The sequence below is a fragment of the Pygocentrus nattereri genome, chromosome 22 (assembly GCF_015220715.1).
Source record: "Pygocentrus nattereri isolate fPygNat1 chromosome 22, fPygNat1.pri, whole genome shotgun sequence".
In the NCBI taxonomy this organism is placed as follows: domain Eukaryota; kingdom Metazoa; phylum Chordata; class Actinopteri; order Characiformes; family Serrasalmidae; genus Pygocentrus; species Pygocentrus nattereri.
Window position 1 is genome coordinate 21,835,986 of NC_051232.1, and position 21,348 is coordinate 21,857,333.

General features: G+C 37.7%; 1 protein-coding gene across 50 annotated transcripts in view; it reads right to left on the reverse strand.

Moving 5' to 3' along the window:
* Window positions 1–21,348, reverse strand: part of LOC108427456 (protein tyrosine phosphatase receptor type D) — a 713,922-nt gene that overhangs the window by 48,397 nt on the left and 644,177 nt on the right. For 27 of the 50 annotated variants that reach the window (XM_017697632.2, XM_037532739.1, XM_017697621.2 and 24 more), the window contains 4 exons: window positions 20,927–20,938; window positions 16,594–16,706; window positions 5,295–5,336; window positions 4,636–4,733 (listed from right to left, as the gene is read on the reverse strand). In XM_017697632.2, coding sequence (XP_017553121.1) covers window positions 4,636–4,733; window positions 5,295–5,336; window positions 16,594–16,706; window positions 20,927–20,938 — 265 coding nt within the window. The remainder of the gene's footprint in view (window positions 1–4,635; window positions 4,734–5,294; window positions 5,337–16,593; window positions 16,707–20,926; window positions 20,939–21,348) is intronic. The other 23 variants (XM_037532752.1, XM_037532753.1, XM_037532740.1 and 20 more) reach the window with 3 other exon arrangements.

Here is a 21,348-nt window from a genome sequence, read left to right on the forward strand (position 1 = left end):
TATGAATGTCACATTTGTATGCATTTATAAACACATTCATAACATGTTGTAATGCAGTTCCATGACATGACCTCTTTAATATCCAAAGAGTTTTTAATGATTTGGCCCCTTTAACATCAGAAACTAAATAACTAACTTAACTATTACCTAACTTTTAGATCAGAACAATATAAACAGTTCAATAACAGATGGCAGACAGCAGAGAGCAGTTCAGGTCTGGAGTCATCCTGTAACATTCGCATACACCACACAGCAGTGTAAGAAAGAGCCAAAAGTGTAAGAAACGGATGAATTTTACTGTGGAAAAATCTGCAATTTAACTGCAAATTACCTCGACTTGGCCACATAATACCCCTCACAATGTGCAAATGCAGCCAGGCACGGTGAGGAAAAAAATACATAATTCACAGTGGTGGCATTTTTCTATCAGTGTAGGTCACATTGCAGAGCCACAGCACATTATAAGAGAGAACAAATCTTCAGCTAAGCCACGGCATTTTATCCAAATATGTTGAAACAGTGGGTCGCAACATTGCTCATAATGAAAAGCAGCCTCATTTCATTGTGCTCCCAAAATGACTTTCCGTGTCGCTGTAAAAAAAAAAAAAGAAAGAAAGAAAGAAAAGAAAAAGTGCCCGGGAATTACAATTGGACATACTTAAGCTTCAATAATAGTGGGGCAGCTTGGCACAGAGCCAACTGCTGACCTCATATTCTGGACGCAGTGAAGGCAAACACACAAAGAGAGGACACGCCGCAGTGCCACACGCACAACAGCAGCGTTATGACGCACATACAGTACCAGTCAAAACAGCCATACAGTACCAGACATTCTTTTTTCAGGAAATGTTTCAGAGGAGATGAGGTTCAAAATAATAGATAAACAGCACTTAAAGCTCCACTCTTGACCAGATCTGAAAACATCCACAGGTGTTTCTGTCCATCCTTCCACTGTGAGAAGACCCTCAACACTATGAGTCAGAAAGCATATGTAGCTGATAAGAAGCTCTTACTGAGAAAAGGAAACAAACTAAACAAAGAAGCTGCTGCTGTTCTCAGAACAATTGACTGACCACCTCTAAGAATCAGCTTCTATCTCTACAGATTCATTGAGGAACTGAAAGTGAGTTTCCTGAGAAGAATGGAAGCTGTAACAAATGTCAGGATGCTATACTCTAAAATACTGAAATATCTCATATTACATTTAGTTACGTGACTTTTTTGTTAAATATTTGTTGACTGCCTTTTCCCAATGCTGAAAAATGAATGACGTGTACATTTTCCAAATTTCTGCGTAATTAAATAGTTAATGGCCATCATATACCAACCTATAACACCAAATAACACAAAACGCCAAATATTTGGATGGAATTTTTTTTCTATTAACACTGAACACAATGCAAATTTTTCGAAGAAGCGAAAGGAAAATGGAGAGTTTCTCCACTTCATTTCAGAGACTAATACTTTACATACTCTTTCACTCAGAGCTCGGATCTCCATAACTCAGTTTGAGCCCATTTTGGAGATGCAGCTCCGCATGAGACGAATGACTCTTCACTGAAAGGTAACACTGGGCTACTGTGAAAAGCATGAAGAGCTTTATTGCTTCAGTCAGAAAATAAATACCCGCTTAATAAAGATGGTTCTTTAGTAAAGACAATGGTTCTACATAGAACCATGAACACTAAAAAACCATCTGTATGCCTAAATCCATGGTGAAATGGTTCTTCAGATTGATGGAGAATGTGTTATATATGGTTCAGTACAGCTATTGTTAAGCTTGTAACAACAGAAAACCCCTGTTTGGTGCAATAAACAGAACCCCTTTCAATAAGCTTCTATACAGAACCATACAGAACACATTCTCCATCGGTTTAAAGAACATTTTCACAATGCACAGAACCATTTAAGCATGAAAGGATTCAGCCTATAAGATACAGTCCATAGTTCTAAACAGAATGATTGCCTATACTAAAGAAGCTTTGAAGAACCATCTTTGTTGACTATAATTTTTGTGAAAAAGTCCTATTTGCTGGAAAGCAGCAGCTTTACAATCTTGGCTGTCATCATGTCAACAGCAGAGACAGCTGTGACTGGACAGTGAGTTCATATTGCTGGCAAAAGTTTGCAAGAATCAAGGAAATCAGAGGAAAATAAAACAATGCTGCATTTTCACCATTGAGAAATTACATTAGGTGTGCAAAATACTATCAGTTCTATGAATTAATAAGATTAATTTATTGTCTGAATAAATCGCACAAATGAATCACTTAGTTTGTAAAGGCCTTAAAATGTAAATAGCCATTCAGAGTGGTTTGGTTTTGGATAGCAAATAAAATGTCTAAATCTGCGTTGTAGGCGTTGTGACTCTTTCCTGTCACCAGCACTGTAAAGAAATCTGAGCCTCTGCAATGAACCACTTCACAGCAAACCACTCTGAATGACTGTTTACATCTTAACAATCATATTAAACAAATTTTGAAAAGGTTGTCTTAAATAAATAAAGGTGGTCTCTGACTTTTGCACGGGACTGTAATGAAAATGAAAGACAAAAATATGTTGATGTAATATACTAGATTACTGCGCAGATGATGTTTACACACACACACACAAACGTTTATCGTGACACTCACAGTAAACGACTCTGAAAAGAACCATAAAGTCCTGCTTTGCTCTCCAGCCTTGGCCGGCACACGCACTGCATTCTCTAACACTCCATCTATCAGCGGTAACCCTGAGGCCTTCATAAGCTTCCCCCAGCAAAACAAAACAAAAAAAAAAAGGAAACACGCTGATGAATAGGACTTCACCTGAGTCCTCTAACACTATCAGCCAATGGCAGGTTGTTTCCATCATCACAGAGATGACATCACAGGCTTGACCTGCTTCTGTGACATCACTTACTTTAATTTACTGATATAATTGACCTAAACTGCTTTTATCATATCATATCACATGCTTAAATTGCATTTATGACATAATTAAACTGCTGTTTTCACCTCACAGGCTTGAACTGCCATTATGACATCATAGGCTTAAGCTGCCTTTTTGACATCACAGAAATAAACTGTCTTTATAACGTCACAAAATGAATCTGCCTATATGACATCATAGGTTTTAATTACTTTTATGATATCACAGTCTTAAATTGCTTTAGTGGTGTCACAGACATGACAACAGGCTTGAAATGTTTCTGTGACATCACAGACCTTAACTGCCTTCAGCTGTTTATATGACATTACGGACTTGAATTACTTATACAATTTTACAGACTTTATCTGCTTTATGACATCACTGGCTAGAATTGCTTTTGCTTCTATGGTGACATTCTGATGGCCATGAAGAAATGGCGCCCCACCAGATTAGTGGTCTGTGTCTGATTTGACCTTTCCAACTCTGCCACATTCTGTACCAACCAGCCGTTATCTGCAGATATGGCCAAGAAACTGCTTTAAATCTGTGAAAAGTGATTGAACAAATGTTTCATTTTCTCTCGCACACAAGCTAGCAGGAGCATCTGCAGGCCTCACAGGCAAAATGAAATAAATAATAACATGATTTTTCTGCGATTGGTGAATGTTGTTGGGAACACATGAGCAAACAAGATGTGTGGCACTATTTCGCAGCCTGGATTAGGAATACCCAGAATTCAAGATTAGAGATTAACACATATTTTAAACAATGACGTCCACCTGCCTGTTCATCATCATTCACATACCCGCCTGGATGATCTCTCCATAATTAAACATCACTGTCACATGAAAACCTCTTTTCTGTATTTATTTTTTACATCATATGAAAACTCCAGCTGCTCTTTATGTTATGAACATGTCATTATGAATAGACCAATAGAAATCCTCTAAAAATAATAACATCAAGCTCTCTGCCATATCACTATGACAGTATAGAAGAGGAGATTTCAGCCTGAATCTCTATTATCATTTTAAGCAGCTTTATAAATATAGCTTCTGATTGCTCCTTTGTATGTCCACTCACTTTCCACTTCATTAGAATCCTTTCCCTTGTAGCCCCACCTTGCCAGAGCACAGTTAGAGACTATAGTTCACCCTGATAATTTCTGGTCAACAGCAGTCCTGTGTTCAGATAAATGAGTAGAGGAATGCTGGTAAATTGTGCTTACGTATAGTCAGTGACTACACAAATACAGTGGACCTATAAGGCATATGTTTCTAATAAAGTGGCCAGTGAGTGGAAGTACAAGGGAGGTGTTTCTAATAAAGTGGCCAGTGAGTGGAAGTACAAGGGAGGTGTTTCTAATAAAGCGGCCAGTCAGTGGAAGTACAAGGTAGATGTTTCTAATAAAGTGGCCAGTGAGTGGAAGTACAAGGCAGATGTTTCTAATAAAGTGGCCAGGGAGCGAAAGTACAAGGCAAATGTTTCTAATAAAGTGGCCAGGGAGCGGAAGTACAAGGCAAATGTTTCTAATAAAGTGGCCAGGGAGTGGAAGTACAAGGTAGGTGTTTCTAATAAAGTGGCCAGTCAGTGGAAGTACAAGGCAGATGTTTATAATGAAGTGACCACGGAGCGGAAGTACAAGGGAGGTGTTTCTGCTGAAGTGGTCAATTCATCTATGTACACACTGTTAATAACTACAATGGACTTCCAGTTTGGTACCTCATATTCCTGTGAGAACTTCAAGTTGTCATTTGCTTTCAGTCTCTCCAGATGGTCTGCTAGGTCCATGATTGGGATGGGTGGGTGGCTGGCCATGCCTGCAGAAAGGAAACAAAGCAGAGGAGGCTTTAGCACTAGCGGTAAAGCACAATTCAAACACATCAGTGATAAATTAGTGAAAAGCATGTGGTTCGTAAGGGGATGGAAAGGGTGAGTGCTGTTAGGCCAGATAAATCACTCAAAGCAGTGGCATGCTTTCAGGAGATGGAGACGAAGGAAGCCAATGAGAACCAACTTCTCCAAAAACTGCGCATTCCTGGTGCGAGAGAAGAATGTTAGCAGCGACCAGCCGGTTAACATGACAAAAAACAAACAAAAAGATACACAAAAATGAAAACAAACAAACAAAAAATAAAAACAGAGCGTTAACGTTAGGGCCTGGATGTTGTAGCCTAGCGAATTAGCGAATGACATGGATCTAAAAACCAAGCGCCATTTACCAAACGTCAACAATGTCCTCTTTGCGATGCCATGAAGTGAAGCGTTTGTGAATTAGCCTTAATCATTAAATGGGGAAAAAATAACAAAGGAAAGAACAAGAAAAGGAGGAAAAGAACAAGAAAAAAGGGATGGCGAATGTATAAACGAGACCAACTAACTTGACAGATGGAGGTTACTGGGGTAACCGGAGGCTCCAGGACCTGCGAAGGAAAACGAAGGGGGGAGGAGGGGGGGGGGGGGGGTCCGGCGTAAATAAAATGTCGCTGAGGTTTAAAGCAATGTGGTGAAATACACCTCAAATTAAATAAAGCTGCACAAACAACACAAGATCCATATGCTAATGAGACATTGCCCTACTCCTCTACACGTAGACTTGTTAGTAAAAAAATAACAACACACACACAGAAACTGTTACATGCTAGTAGCTCACAAAGACTATCGTGCAGAAAACAATACACAAATTAACACAGAGGCACAGCAACACTGACCACACAAATTAAAGAACTAAAGGAGGGTCAGAGAATGATGATCAACCCACAGCACATAAACACAACTACAGAGGAGAGAAGTAGTTCTCAGTAAATGAGAAGAAACAGTGAACCTGGTAAAAAAAGACAAATCAAGACTTCTAAACAATCACAAATACAGAATAAACAGAGCAGCACTAACACGATTACATGTCCATTTAACTCTCAGAAAACAAAGCTGTCTCTTTTCTTTTCGTTTCTTTCTCTCTTTTCTTCCCGCTTTCCTGTCCTTCTTCTTCTTTTACATTCCTTCTTTCGTTCTTTCTTTCCTCTTTCTCTCACTTTTTCCGTCTTCATTTCTTTGTTTTTTTCTCTTGTTCTTTTTATTCTTTCATTCAGTTTTTTCTGCCATTTTTCTTCCTTCTAGCCATTCTCTATTCCTGCTTTCTTTCTATCTTCTTTTCCTTTTCTTCCTCCTCACTGAGCTCTTATTTCTTTTTTTTGTTCTCTTTTTTCTGCCTTACTTTCTTCCTCCTTTCTTTTTTCTTTTCATTTCTTCCTCCACACCAAGCTTTTTTCTCGTTTTTATTCATTCTTTGTTTTATTCTAATTTACTTTTCATTTTTTCATTCATTACTGTCATTCTTCCTTCCTTCCCCTTTTCTTCACTACTCCTGGTCTTTGTTTTTGTTTCCTTTCTTCCATCTTATTTCTTCCTTGGTTACTTTTCATTCATTCTTTCTTTCTTTCTTGCTTTGTTTCTTTCATATTGTTTGCCTTGTAAACACTGTATTTGTAAACACTATATTAATGTATATATCAGGAAACGCAGGTGTAGACTTAAAACTAACTTTGTTATTGTTATAACAGATGAAACCTCATTACATTTAGGCTTAAATCTGTACAACATAAATGTAATTACATAACTCACTAAGTACATTTGTGTCAGGTTATGCTTAACAGCAAAACAGAATAACAGCTTGTAAGGGCATGAACAACTATGCTGGTTATGCTACAGCTGTATGATATATTTCTGCATTTGTGAAAGTTTTGAGGCCGTTCATAGACGCAATACAAAGCCTTTCAGCTTCAGAGCACAACAGAGCTGTGACCTTGAAGGCGTGTGGAGGCTGTCGAACACAGATCATTGTACAACTTTTTTTCAGAAGATTTGTAGGTGCAGACCAAAATTGGGTATGAAAGATAGAAATGGGGCGGATTCGGCACTGCAGCGGCAGAGGAGAAGAAAAAAGAAAAGCGTGCCCAGATGCATGATGGGAAAGGTGTGGAGGTGTCAAGGGGAGAAAGCGTGTGGAAGGTGGGCCCTAATAAACGGTTTGAGAGAAAGAGAGAGCGAGAGGGAGCGAGATAGGGAAAGAGAGGGGATGCGTGTCTGGACGGTTCTTTTATCGTGGTGGCTGACAGAAGTAGGCATTAGCTAATGGAAAAAGCGAAGGAGAGGCGGAAGAGTGCACCCATTCTCCGCCACTCAAGATCCATTTCCAGCCGCGGCGACAATGAAACTGCCACTCGCGCCGCCACGCTAACGCGCTAACGTCGAGCACCCTCAAGATGAAAATGTGAGATGGAGGAGGGCGCCATCAAGAGTTGGGGGGTGTGGGGTGGGGGGGGTGTAAAGAGGAGGAGGAGGAGGAGGAGGAGGAGGAAAAGAGGCAGACTAATGCGGTCCTCAACTGAAAGCTCTCAGCAGAGGAGAAAAAGATGAGAAGAAGGAACGTAGGAGAGGGAGAGTTTCTCCTGATGAGCTGTTTGGTAAGTGAGAGCTCATAAAGGATGAAGGCACACTGTCAAATGCAAAAGTTTAGTGCACAGTTTCTGTTTAACATTGGCAAAATAAATAAAGCATGAAATACGCAGTGTAAACAGTAATTGAGCATTAAGCTGTGTAGAAATGTGCTTTCTGTAGAGAATGTGAGCTCATTTTCACTTAGAAATTTGTTTAATTTGACCTGGGCAAATGTGATGAACTGTAACTTTAACAGCAAATTAAATAAATAAAAAAAGTACAATGTTTTTCCACTTACAAATGTAGTTGATCATTAGCAATGTGGCTAACAAGTAACCCACAAATGAGCAAATTAGCACTGTACAAACTTTACAGGTTGCTAAGTAATCGCAAATAGACTTGCTTAAGTGGTTTCTGATGAACAACTATAACCATGGATAAAAATTCAGACTTCAGGATTGCTGCTAAACTGTTAAAAGATATGCTAGCTATGCTAATGTACCTTAGCCAATGTTTAAAGATGACAGTATGTCTATCAGAGCTGGAAACCACATAAGTAAGACTATTAGAGATTACTTAACAACTCCATATAGTTTCTAGCATGCTAATTTGCTGATTGGTGATTGGTACTAGCTTTCATGACTTGTTGGCTACATTAGCCTCACAGCTCCAATACAAACGTCAATAAGCAAACTTCAGATCCCAAACATGTCTTGGCTTATTGAATGCATAGTTATTACATTTGAGGACATTATATAAAAGCTAAATCACCACAAATACCTATTAAAGTCCCACATTAGCTTTCCAAGAATGAAAGCAATGAACGGCCCAGCACTGACTGGATGAATAATTAAAACAAATTGGCCTATGCTCCACCCACAAACACACTCATTCATAGAATGGCTGGAGTACAAGTGCATTCAGTGACTATACATACAGTGGTACTTGAACGTTTGTGAACCCTTTAGAATTTTCTATATTTATGCATAAATATGGCCTAAAACAAGTCCTAATAGTACATAAAGAGAAACCAGTTAAACAAATGACACAAAAAAAATTTTATTGAGGAAAATGATCCAATATTACATATTTGTGAGTGGCAAAAGTATGTGAACCTGTAGGATTAGCGGTTAATTTGAAGGTGAAATTAGAATCAGGTGTTTTCAATCAATGGGATGACAATCAGGTGTGAGTGGGCACCCTGTTTTATTTAAAGAACAGGGATCTATCAAAGTCTACTCTTCACAATGCATGTTTATGGAAGTATATCATGGCCTGAACAAATGAGATTTCTGAGGACCTCAGAAAAAGAGTTGCTGATGCTCATCAGGCTGGAAAAGGTTACAAAACCATCTCTAAAGAGTTTGGACTCCACCAGTCCACAGTCAGAGAGATTGTGTACAAATGGAGGAAATTCAAGACCATTGCCCCCCCCCCTCCCCCCCAGGGTAACTTCTAAGCAACTAAAGGCCTCTCTTACATAGGCTAATGTTAATGTTCATGAGTCCACCATCAGGAGAACACTGAACAAAAATGGTGTGCATGGCAGGGTTGCAAGGAGAAAACCACTGCTGTCCAAAAAGAACATTGCTGCTCATCTGCAGTTTGCTAAAGATCACATGGACAAGCCAGAAGGCTACTGGAAGAATGTTTTGTGGATGGATGAGACCAAAATAGAACTTTTTGGTTTAAATGAAAAGCGTTATGTTTGGAGAAAAGAAAACACTGCATTCCTGCATAAGAACCTTATCCCATATGTGAAACATGGTGGTGGTTGTATCATTATTTGGGCCCGTTTTGCTGCATATGGGCCAAGATGGCTTGCCATCATTGATGGAACAATGAATTCTGAATTATATCAGAGAACTATAAAGGAAAATGTCAGGACATCTGTCCATGAACTGAATCTCAAGAGAAGGTGGGCCATGCAGCAAGACAACGACCCTAAGCACACAAGTCATTCTACCAAAGAATGGTTAAAAAAGAATAAAGTTAATGTTTTGGAATGGCCAAGTCAAAGTCCTGACCTTAATCCCATTGAAATGTTGTGGAAGGACCTGAAGCGAGCAGTTAATTTGAAGAAACCCACCAATATCCCAGAGTTGAAGTTGTTCTGTACGGAGGAATGGGCTGAAATTCCTCCAAGCCGGTGTGCAGGACTGATCAACAGTTACCGGAAACATTCAGTTGCAGTTATTGCTGCACAGGGGGGTCACACCAGATACTGAAAGGTTCACATACTTTTGCCACTCACAAATATGTAATGGAACATTTTCCTCAATAAACAAATGACCAAGTATAATATTGTTGTGTCATTTGTTTAACTGGGTTCTCTTTACCTACTTTTAGGACGTGTGTGAAAATCTGATGATGTTTTAGGTCATATTTATGCAGAAATATAGAAAATTCTAAAGGGTTCACAAATTTTCAAGCACCACTGTGTGTGTGTGTGTGTGTATATATATATATATATATATATATATATACACACACACATACATACATACATACATACACACACACACACTGTACGGGTTTTTACAGCTGGCTGATTCAAGTGGCCGAGTGGTTCTCACCTCATCAACCAAGGTTAAGGGGGAACAGTTATGTTCACAGCCTGTCAACTTCTACATTCCTCCTTGCTCTCTCTTTCTCACTCCAGTGTTCCTGGGCCAGATCAATCTAGGAATTCACTTTCAGGGGTGGGCAATATGATGATATTTATTGTTACCATGATAAATTACATCATGTGTCACACTGCTTTTCTGAACTTATTGTGGATATCATCAGTACTTCATGAAAGCTAAACGACTGTATGTTTGGCCTTGAGCATCAGTAGCCTTGTTTAACTGTATTTAATGCAGTGCAGTACATAAAACAGTAAATAAAAATCACTGTATTGATATTTTTTTAATTGTATCTTATCAGTTCTTTAAGAAACAAAATAAGATTTTGCATATTGACTATCAATAAATTGTATATAAGAATTGTGATATTACTTCTGTCATATCGCACAGAAAGTCTGATTTCATATTCTAAAATAACATAATAAGGAACGCACAACGTCGGTATATAAAAAACGGTAAATGGTTGAAATATGAACAGGAAAGCTCGTAATGCTCAACATGTCATATTTATGAAAATAGTCCCACCCCTCAATAAAATGAGCCAGTCAGTTTGCTGTTTAAACTGTAAGCAGTGTTTAATGTGTTTTATGTGTGCAAACCAATATTTGATAAAAAATATTATTGCACTGCAGAATGTTTAGGCATGTCTGGTTCTTAAATTTGTTACCCTATTGAAATAAATGTTTCTCTACAATGCTAATCCAGGTATTTCCAATATCTACATTTCATACATACAACCATATCCCAATACATCTGTCATCGACAAGATTCCTGCACCACATGAAGTCAAACTTGATTACAAAACCTATGACTGGCCAACCACTAACAAAAATACAACCTGACTTCAACCTTGTTTTTTATGATTTTTTGACCAAAAGCCTGTATTAGCTACTAAATTATCTATTTCCAAATGTAAAAATTTTAATTGAAAAAAGAAGAGCAGTGTCTATCTTTTGTCTTCTAACCTTCAGTCACGGCTGGCTTACATCACACAAACATAGTAGTACCTGCCTGACACTTTCCGTCTGTACATAATTTTGTCTTTGTATGAATGTGTGTGTCTTCCTTTAAAGCAGCCGGAGTGCAGCGAGAAGTCAGGAACCAAACCCGTGTCCTTCTAATTGAATTCTACTAAACTACATATTCATTTTACTGACAATAAACAAAAAATGTATTGTATTTATCTGTGTTAATTCTAGTGTTTACATTAACAGTTTTTAACACGACTTTTGCACAATACAGTATCGACTACTGGCTATTTCAGAAGACAGTCTTCAATTACTCATGCTCCACAGCAGTCTGACCTGTTCTTGGGTCAGCTGTGTTTGCTCTTCCTCTATTAGCCCCTTATTGGAGATACTTTGACCTTCTTTATTTATTGGACTCCTGTCCTGTCCTGTCCAGCCTATCAAGCAACTCCATTCATCTGTACAGTAGAGCAGCTGTGGCCAAACAAACACCTTGAGAACTGTTGGCGTAGCACTCCGGCTAATATTTCCAGTACAAGCACACCTTCATGTCCACAATGCTAATGGGTCAGCCCTTTTCCCAGGAGAGCAGACAATGCAGACAACCATTGAAAGCAAGTTTTTACCCTCTATGAACCTGACCGTATGCTTTTGTTACATGTAATATACTTTAAACATAAAAAGCTTTAATAAATCAAATTTATAGCTATTAGGCTAATGTAACTTATCGGTAATACACTGACTAAATTAAGGCTTCAGTATGTTTGCTGCTACCATTTTTAGCTATGGTAATGCCCCTTTGTCCATATACTTTTTACTCTACTACATTTTGAGAAATTTGTCGTTCCTTTTGGTTTTTGTGTGTATAAAAACGTAACATGTCAAAACAAAAGATGTGCAAAGCAAGAACACCAATGATAGAACTAACCTAACCTGTAAATAGACCACAGTATAGAAATATGTCCACATACGCAGTTGTGACTGGCACATTTCTTTTTTTCTGAATTCATACAAACACTTTGATTTTATAGTAAATTAGTTTGGGTTAGTTTATGTTTATGAACAGAGACCTACAGATCAATATAGTAAAGGGAAGCTTATTTGTGATCCTGAGCAAGTTTTTATTCAACTTGCAACTAAGTTACAAAGTAACCTTAAACTGAAACTTTGCTTGTGTGTAAAAGTGATTTCAGAGCCACTCGGTTCTCCCTGATGGAAACTGTTTACCTTCAGTGTTTTGTGCTTATGATCATTTTAATAGACATCAGCGTCACTAATTAATGACGTTCTATTAAAAGACTGGTTTACCAAGAGAGACGCTGGAGGACTTTCACCTAAAATGAGTTCATGAAGCGAGTCTTGTTATAAAAATGATAACAGGACATCAGAGCCATAATTAATCTTTTAGTACTTTTACTTTTGATACTTAAGTACATTTGAAGCCAAATACTTTTGTACTTTTACTCAAGTTGAGGTCTAGAATAAGGACTTCTACTTTTACTGGAGTAATATTTTACCTTGGGTATCTCTACTTTAACTCCAGTACATGATTTGTGTACTTCGTCCACCTCTGTCAGAAATTACATAATCATGTCTATTGGAGGTGGTTTACAGGGGCACTCCAGCCACAACGATAATCTAACCATTGCTTCATTTGTTGCAGCCAGACCTGCTCGCCTCCTACAATGGTGTTGCAATAGTCTCTAGCACTAGAATGACTAAAGCTACGAAAATTTTCGTAAGGGAATCCAGCCACCATGTAGCCCACTCCCTGCTGTGAAACAATTAATGCATATTGTCTTGGTAAAGAGAAGGAATGCATTGGAAGCACCAACCCCCCTGCTCACAGAAAGCTCCTACAGCTCCCAAAGCACCTAACGTAACACAACTTGAAGGTGAACTTGAAGTTACAACCCGAGTGTCTATGTTACTGATCCTACAGTGCGACGGAAAATTTGTAGAATCGTGTTTCAAAAGTTGTAATTCAAGGGCGCGTAGTAGTGACAGGCAGAGCAGTGGCGATTTCTCTAAGACTGCAAGGGAAGCTCAGCTTCCCCTAAAATATCAAAAATCAAATGCCAAATACCATTGGACATATAAATGGAATATATTAAAAATGTATAAATGGAATTATATAAATAAAATATGTACAGTTGTGTTAACATTTCAACATGGAGCTGTGAGCGGGTCTGGATGCGGAACTTCTGCAAAATGAGCAGAGGATCAGTCGAAAGCTTTATTAACATCGAAAGACAAATTGCAACCCATTTCTTGGCATTTGGTGAAATTACTTGCGCATTTCCATTGTTCATTGTGTAAATAAAACAGTATTAAATTATAGTATTTCCTTGTTTCAGTTTAACATAATTTCAACATTTCCTTGTTCGAGTTTCATTTTGTTTTGTTAGTTTGTTCAGTCAGTCGTTCACACTGTTGGCTAGGTTGGAGTGAACTTGCCAGCTAGCAAGGTTCACACGATGGCAGACAATGCTAATATTATCGACCTGATTTTGGCAAAGCCATTTGATAGTCTTCCTTACAAGGAGAAAGTTAGAACACCTAAGATTGATTTGGCGCAAAAAGTAGGGAAAGGTAACAGGTCTGTTCAGCTCTCCTGGTATAACAAAGTTAGCTAGCTGACTGGAAGTGCTGTGACAAAGAACATGTACTGTTGGCCATGCCTCTTGATGAAATCATCTCAGGGATCATGTCTTGTCTGGTCAAAATTGGGTTTTAGGGATCTGTCTAACTAAGGCCGTTTTCTTGAAAAGGAACGGAGGGCAGAATTTGTGTATAAATACATTGACAAATTTTATGATATAAGCCGACAACAAATTGACATCGTCTCCTGGAGACACAGCATGATTTAGTAGTACTGTATATATGTATCCAAAAACTGTATATATATATATATATATATATATATATATATATATATATATATATATATATATATATATAATGATAAAACAAATGCATGTGCATTTTTAATTTACGGTAGAAAATCAAATGTACTGATGATAATGATATGGAGAAATTACACTAAAAACAACAATCAACAATCAGTATATTATATATTTATATATTTACAGACACAGGGATAGAAAGACAGATGTTTCTAGTATTACTAGTAGGCTTTCTGGATGCACCACAGAGCTGCTGCCTCAGTGCTTCTCTGTGAATTAACATAATAAAGGCTGACTTATGGTCCTGCTAATTGCTGGCAACAAGGAGGGGTGATGTCCTGAGGATCCTGAAATCTCAGTCATGCTAGTGCTAGAGTGAGAATTTCCACTTAAAGAGTAGAAAACCCCCTTTTCTGGCGATGTATTGTGAAGGTAGGAGGAAAAAACTACAAATGCTTCGGGGTTGATTTTTGAAGACAAGCATTTTGAAATTAGTTTTTTTCCTGCTAACTGGTTAATGCAGAAAACCAAAAGCTAATGCTAGAAAGATGCCTGTATTTATTAGCCTCCTCAGTGGCTATGCTAGCAGTCAGGATCAGAAATTTTACCAATGGTTGTGTGATATATATGTATGAGCCGCTGCAGCTGGAAGGCTGGAACGCCACTTTAACAGCTCAGCAATATTTGAGGCAAGCATGCAATTTAGGCCTGCAGTTTGCACAATACTATCTGAAAGCCTCAATCACTAAGTCTCACTACTTGCTAGCTACAATAGCCCCGTAACTTTAGCAAAACTAAGAAGGCAAACTTCAGGCACCAAATATGTAGTGGCTGCATTTGGAGAAAGCGGGAAATATGATGAGCTGAACTACTCCTACTTAGCTCATTTGTTCACGAGCTGCTGTATCAGGTGTGTTAGGGCGGGGACAGCCTCGCAATCCAGACTTCCGCATATCATCAGAGATAGAACCACAGTTGTATCAGCTGTTTTAGCGTGACATATAAAGGCAGGTGATTTTTGAAATGGACCTGCAACCAAAACAATCCTGCAGTGGCAAAATGTAGAGGATAGCTCCAAAAACTAATCAAAAAAACAAATCTCTCAAAAACAGTTGAAAGTTAAAGTTAAAGTAAAAGTTAAAGTTATAATGTTGTGAGTTTTTTTCAGTCCAGCAACTACCTTGTTCCAAAGGGTTTAGTCACTACTTGTATTCATGAATTTCCCAAAGCACTGATAAAATTGCTGCATGAAAGTGTGTACATATGGACTTGTGGAGAGCCAAATACCACAACAAAGCTTAACGCACAATAGATATCAGATACTCCATTTATGTGTGGGCAGAGCATCTGATGCAGAGACTATGGCAGGGAAACAGGATTGGTATTGAGAACCAATGTTGTACATTCACTACCAACCAACCAGAACAAATATTTAAACATTCCAAATATCTGCACTCTAAACTGTTGGGAAATGAGTGTAACTGATACTTCATGTAAGGCAAACACCAACGACCAGACCTTTTTGACAAATTCTTGGGCAAATCACTGACACTTCTGGACATAGATGTCTAGATGCCATCCATAAAACACTGAGATCTCTTTTAAAAGACAGGTGCGGAGAGGAGTGATTAGAAAGTGATCAGATTTGGTTCCTGTTCCCAAAGTATGTCATCCATTCTAAGGAATCTTGGATGGACCACAATTCCCATTCAGGGTCACTTCATATTCGATAACTGTTCAAAACTGAACAAAGCAAAGAATCTGATCGATTGCCAAAAGAAGACGTCTGGGCAAGTTCAGAGGATGAAATGAATGCTTTGAAGAGTTTTCTTTCATGATTCTAGCAGCTATCTATACTTCAGCTCACAAATGTGCTCTTTCATAGCAACTGTTGCTACGTCAGACAAGCATTACATAACACTGATAAAACCCAGATGCAACCTAACAAGAAACTGAAGAACATAAGTCATATATGGATAACTCTTAATGTAGATATTGTGATATAAACTGTGTGTGTTCTACAGTTTTTCACTAGGTTGAATGAATAACTCACTCTAAATGTAGATACTGTGATATAAACTGAGTCTGTTATACAGTTTCTCATTAGGCTGAATGAATAACTCACTCTAAATGTAGATACTGTGATATAAACTGAGTCTGTTATACAGTTTCTCATTAGGCTGAATGAATAACTCACTCTAAATGTAGATACTGTGATATAAACTGAGTCTGTTCTACAGTTTCTCATTAGGTTGAATGAATAACTCACTCTAAATGTAGATATTGTGATATAAACTGAGTCTGTTCTACAGTTTCTCATTAGGTTGAATGAATAACTCACTCTAAATGTAGATACTGTGATATAAACTGAGTCTGTTCTACAGTTTCTCATTAGCTTGAATGAATAACTCACTCTAAATGTAGATACTGTGATATAAACTGAGTCTGTTCTTCAGTTTCTCATTGTGCTGAATGGGATTTTTGCTAATGCTTGTCCAACCTTGTAACAGTTGCTTTGAAAAAAAAAACATTTGTGGGCAGAGCATGAAACATACATCTGGAAGCAGAATTAAAAGTGGAAACTGTAGATGCACAATGCTGATTAGTGATCCGATCAGTGCTGTAAGATCATTAAAGATGAACAAAAAGCAAAAACAGAGATCTGGAATCAGGTTTTAGACACTTATGATGTCTTTTGTTGATGAAGATGAGAATGATTACACTTACACTCACTGTACTTACCAGGGGTTTGGAAATTGAGCCTGCGCAGCTCCACCGGATCAGTGGGATGATGGGAAGGCATCTCTTTGCTGTTGGGCAGACTGCCTTTCCTCGCCTCTGACTCTGCTCTTTTCCTAAAACAACAGAAAAAAGAGTGAATATTTTGATGATTTGCTGTAAATGCTTATGTAGATGTTCACCTGGATTTAATGGGCATTCAATTAAATCTCTATTAAAAATAGATTAAAATTGAAATCCATTCATTTTTTCACAATTTCTGCATAATTAAATAGTTAAGATGTAAACAAAATCATTCAGGGTGGTTTGGTGTGATAGGTGTGATATTCAGTGGTGACAGGAACCAGACGTCCCCCTCTAAAAGCTCCCTCACAGAAAGTTATTACATTACACAGCTATGAATACACTGCCTGATGTCTGAGATACTGTTTCTGGTAGTTTTGAGCTAAAATTTATCTCAAAATTTAAAATTTAAATTGGCCTAACATTTTACTTTTTAAAATCATTCATGGTGAAGAGATACATGCAAGCCATTGTGAGGCAAAAATGTCCCCAAAGAAACTTACTGTTTCACAGTTATCTCTATTTCACCATCATTAACACCAGATGTTTTGGATAGTAAATAAAGTGCCTATATTTGTGTTGTAGACATTGTGACCCATGGTTCCTACTACCACCACAGTAAAGTCTCTACAATAAAGAATTTCTCATCGAAAAACTCTGAAATAATCATATTTGTGTAGTTTTTCCATTGATGACAAATTTAATCGATCACCCAATTTGTGTCTATAGTTTTTCACTGGAGCTATAAGGGTAATGTAGCTAACAACTAATGTCTAGCAATTAGCATTGTGCTAAATCATCATAACACCATGTGTTGCTGTTAGGTAATCTCTAATAATCTCTAATCTCTAATTTATTTATGTGGTTTCCTACACTGTATGTCAGATAGCTATCTATAAACACGGACAAAAGTATGCTAGCATAGCTAAAAGCAGTATAGCAGCAGCCAAACCTGAAGACTGAATTTTGCCCTGAAGTAAACTTCAGACATCAAAAATGTCTTATTGAATTATTGCTTGGTTTAAGAAGGAAAACTATGTTACTTTTGCTGAACTATCACTGTAATCTTAACCCAAAAACCTTAATCAAACCCTACTGATAATCAGCTGAGTTTCACCCAGATATTTTGAGCTACGAAAACCTACAGGAAGCCTTCTGTGGGCAGTCGTGGGCTGGAGGTTAGGGAACTGGCCCTGTGACCGGAAGGTTGCCGGTTCAATCCCCAGCACCGACAGTCAATGACTGAGGTGTCCTTGAGCAAGACACCTAACCCCCAATTGCTCCCCGGGCGCCGTGGATAGGGCTGCCCACCGCTCCGGGCAAGTGTGCTCACTGCCCCCTAGTGTGTGTGTGTGTGTGTGTGTGTGGTGTTTCACTTGCATGGATGGGTTAAATGCGGAGATGGAATTTCCCCGGTTGTGGGATCAAAACAGTATCACTTAAAAATAAAGAGAGGTAGAGGAAATCTTGCCGTGCAGAAAATGCCTTTTTACTTTCATGCGTTGTTTATTTTTGAATAGGTTGTCATAGTTTGGCACCCACAGGAAGTGTCTGATTTCTGATCTTTTCCAGATACCATCCATGACCAGGCTTAGCGATGAAGGCGTATTGTTTTCAAATCAATTCATTCTTCCACAATCAGCTGTGTGAGAAAGCTGATGAGTAACAGCGTAAGACTGCTTGTGCTGAAAGACTGGAGCATAGCTAACTAGGCTATTCTTTACAGGACATGATCACACAGATCATGCTTTAGTCAATAATACTATAATGATCACACTATGTTATTTGGCCATATGGCAGGATTTACACATTAATCCACACAAATACTGAAATGCATTAGTAACAGATGACTCTCTGAGTCATTACTTATGCCTTGAGCTCAGCTATTTATTTCTAAAGACATGCGCTGTCCTACTGAAAACTAAGTGTGTTGAGTAATTCTAATTTTTATACTATTTTAAAAACTATAATTTGCATTAAAGAGATGTTCACATCATGAACTTTGACTTAAAGACCTGATGTGTCTTACATTAAAAAGTTAAAGCACTACTCAATCAGCCATTTAGCACTGGAGCTATGAGGCTAACAGGTAACAAGTGCCTCAAACTGTGTGAAGTTGTGGATCTCTAACAAACTTGATTATGTGGTTTCTATGTATGTTTTCAGATCTGAATCAAAAGTGGAGCTTGATTTTTTTCCTATTTCTGAAAGATGACAGCTTTAAATGCTCTTTTTCACTGATGAAGACAGTTTTGGTGTGTACCATGTGTTTAGGAATTTCATTTTTTAGGACTCCCTTTAGCTTTAATCAGTTTTTGAACTCTTTGGAAATGCTTGTTTCTGTTTTTCCCTTGACTTTCTACTTCCTCATGCAGGTGGATTATCTTATATCTAATCTTCTCACACATATTCCTGGAAAAATGAATAGTTTCTACTTAATGGCTGTTTTGACAGGAAATAAATAAGTGAAGGATCTCAGACTTTTGCAGAGTACATCAATAAATGTCTTGGCTGATTGATCACATTTGGGGAAATCTGTGTAAATGTGAAGTTTTCCTTGCTCTATGTTTGCAGAGGTTTTTCTCTAATGCCAAGCACATTCCAAGACCATTACGACCAAGGTAAAGTGCCCTGCAAATGGTCCTCCTGCCTCAAAATGGCAGAACAGTAAAATGAAAGCATATAAAGGCAAGTCTTTGGTAGATGTTGTGTAACTCAGCAGTTTTACAGCCTGGCACTACAGTAACATCTTACAGGAAAGAAACTGCTGATTGAAGCAAACAGGACAAAAAAGATTTCCTCCAACAAAGAAAGAGGCTTCATTCAACAAATCAAAGGGTTTAGGTTCAGGATGACATGATGCAACACTCACAGCAAGATGTTCCCAGTAGAGTTCCAGACTAAAGCAGTGAAATAAGTACAAATCTCTTCTGCTAGAGAGATTCAGCATCACAGAGTGGAGAAATCTACTGCTCTTAGGCTTAGAATCACTTATCATATTTATCATTATTGTTATTTTATATACTTTAATAATCTTTACAGTAATCTTTACTATGCACATTGTACACCAGATTTATTTATAACTTCATTCTGGATTTCATTTATTAGGGCTTTATTTTGGATATATATTTACTGGAACATCACTGAGATATTAATGTTATTAGAACTCTATTCTGAATATTCATTTATTAGAACGTCACTGAGATATTAATTTTATTAGGACCTTTTCTGGATGTTCATTTACTGGAACATTATTGAGGTATTATCGTTATTTGAACTTCATTCTGGATATTAATTTATTAGAATGTGACTGAGATATGAATTTTATTTGAACTTCATTCTGGATATAAATTTTTTTAGAACTTTTTTCAGATATTGATATTATTAGAACTTCGTCCTGGATATTAACTTTATTAGAACTTCACCCTGGATATTAATTTTGTTACAACTTCATTCTGGAATCTTCTACAGCTCCGTTCATATGATTTTTCTTTCTTTTTATAAGTAGTAGCATCAGTATGATGATCAAATCAATTTTCATATTAATCTTCAAGCATTTAAGTTAATATAAAAGAGATATAAAGAGATATAAAGTGAGGAACATTGACTTCAGTAATTCAGCAATGCCAGACATAAACTGCATTTTTCTTAAATGAAACATAGCTTTACCCATAGTTTCAAAGATGAAGGAAGGTCAGAGTTAAATTCATGAATAAAAATTTTTTGGGGGGTTTGAAGCCTAATGCAGGCCTCAGTACTCAGTACGGCATGTTTAGCATTGTCTTTGCTCTAACAGGTATTTTAAAGATATTCACCTTTAGAAAGCCTGGATTACTGCCATTGTTTTGTCACACTATTCAAATACAATCAAGTACTGGATTGCACAACTAACTACATTGAATATCAAAAGGTTTGAGTTTGAACTTCTTGAGTTTGTCATATGGTAAAACAACATGGTAAGACTTTGTAAAGCAGTTTAAAGCAAGACTAGACAGTTATCAATGACTTTTCATCAAATTCAAATCATAACAAAATATCTCCTCTTATACTTAGACACAAATGTACAGATTGAAAATTTTAAATCTGCACTTCCACACAATTTTTGTGCTCATTTCTCAAAGCTACAAATCAGAAAGTATTCATATACAATAACAGCATGTTTTTGTTATCACCAGTAATAACTGCAACTTCTAAGGGTAAATAATAACCAGGTGTCTTAGAGCAGGAACGCAATCCTTTTATTTTCCAGCTGTCTGATTCTTCTCCGTCTTACCTGTCTGGTTTGCTGCTCCACAGAAAGCAGAGGGAGAAGACAGAAAAACGGAGGTTAGATTAGCAATAGCAGGTGCTATTAAGATAAAACTGAATTTATTCTGCATCAGTGCTGTTCACGCTACGCTGGACAATTTCTTCCTTTTTTCTAGGGTTGGGAGCTGATGCTCTGCAACTCTGTCCTTTCAAAGCTTCCTTTTTTCCCTTTTTGACAGCAAAAGCAGACGCAAAAGTAGAAATCATTCGGTGCGTTTGTCAGATGCGTTCCTCATTCCTTTTGCCACAGACGCATCATTCAATTATGCTATCCAAACTAGCAGTTTGTATTTTTGAACACTGCAATTTCTTGGCAGGTGGATCCACTGGAGCTTCTTTGTATTCATGAAGAAGCGTGCCTCACCAAAGTCTGAATGCATGGATGCT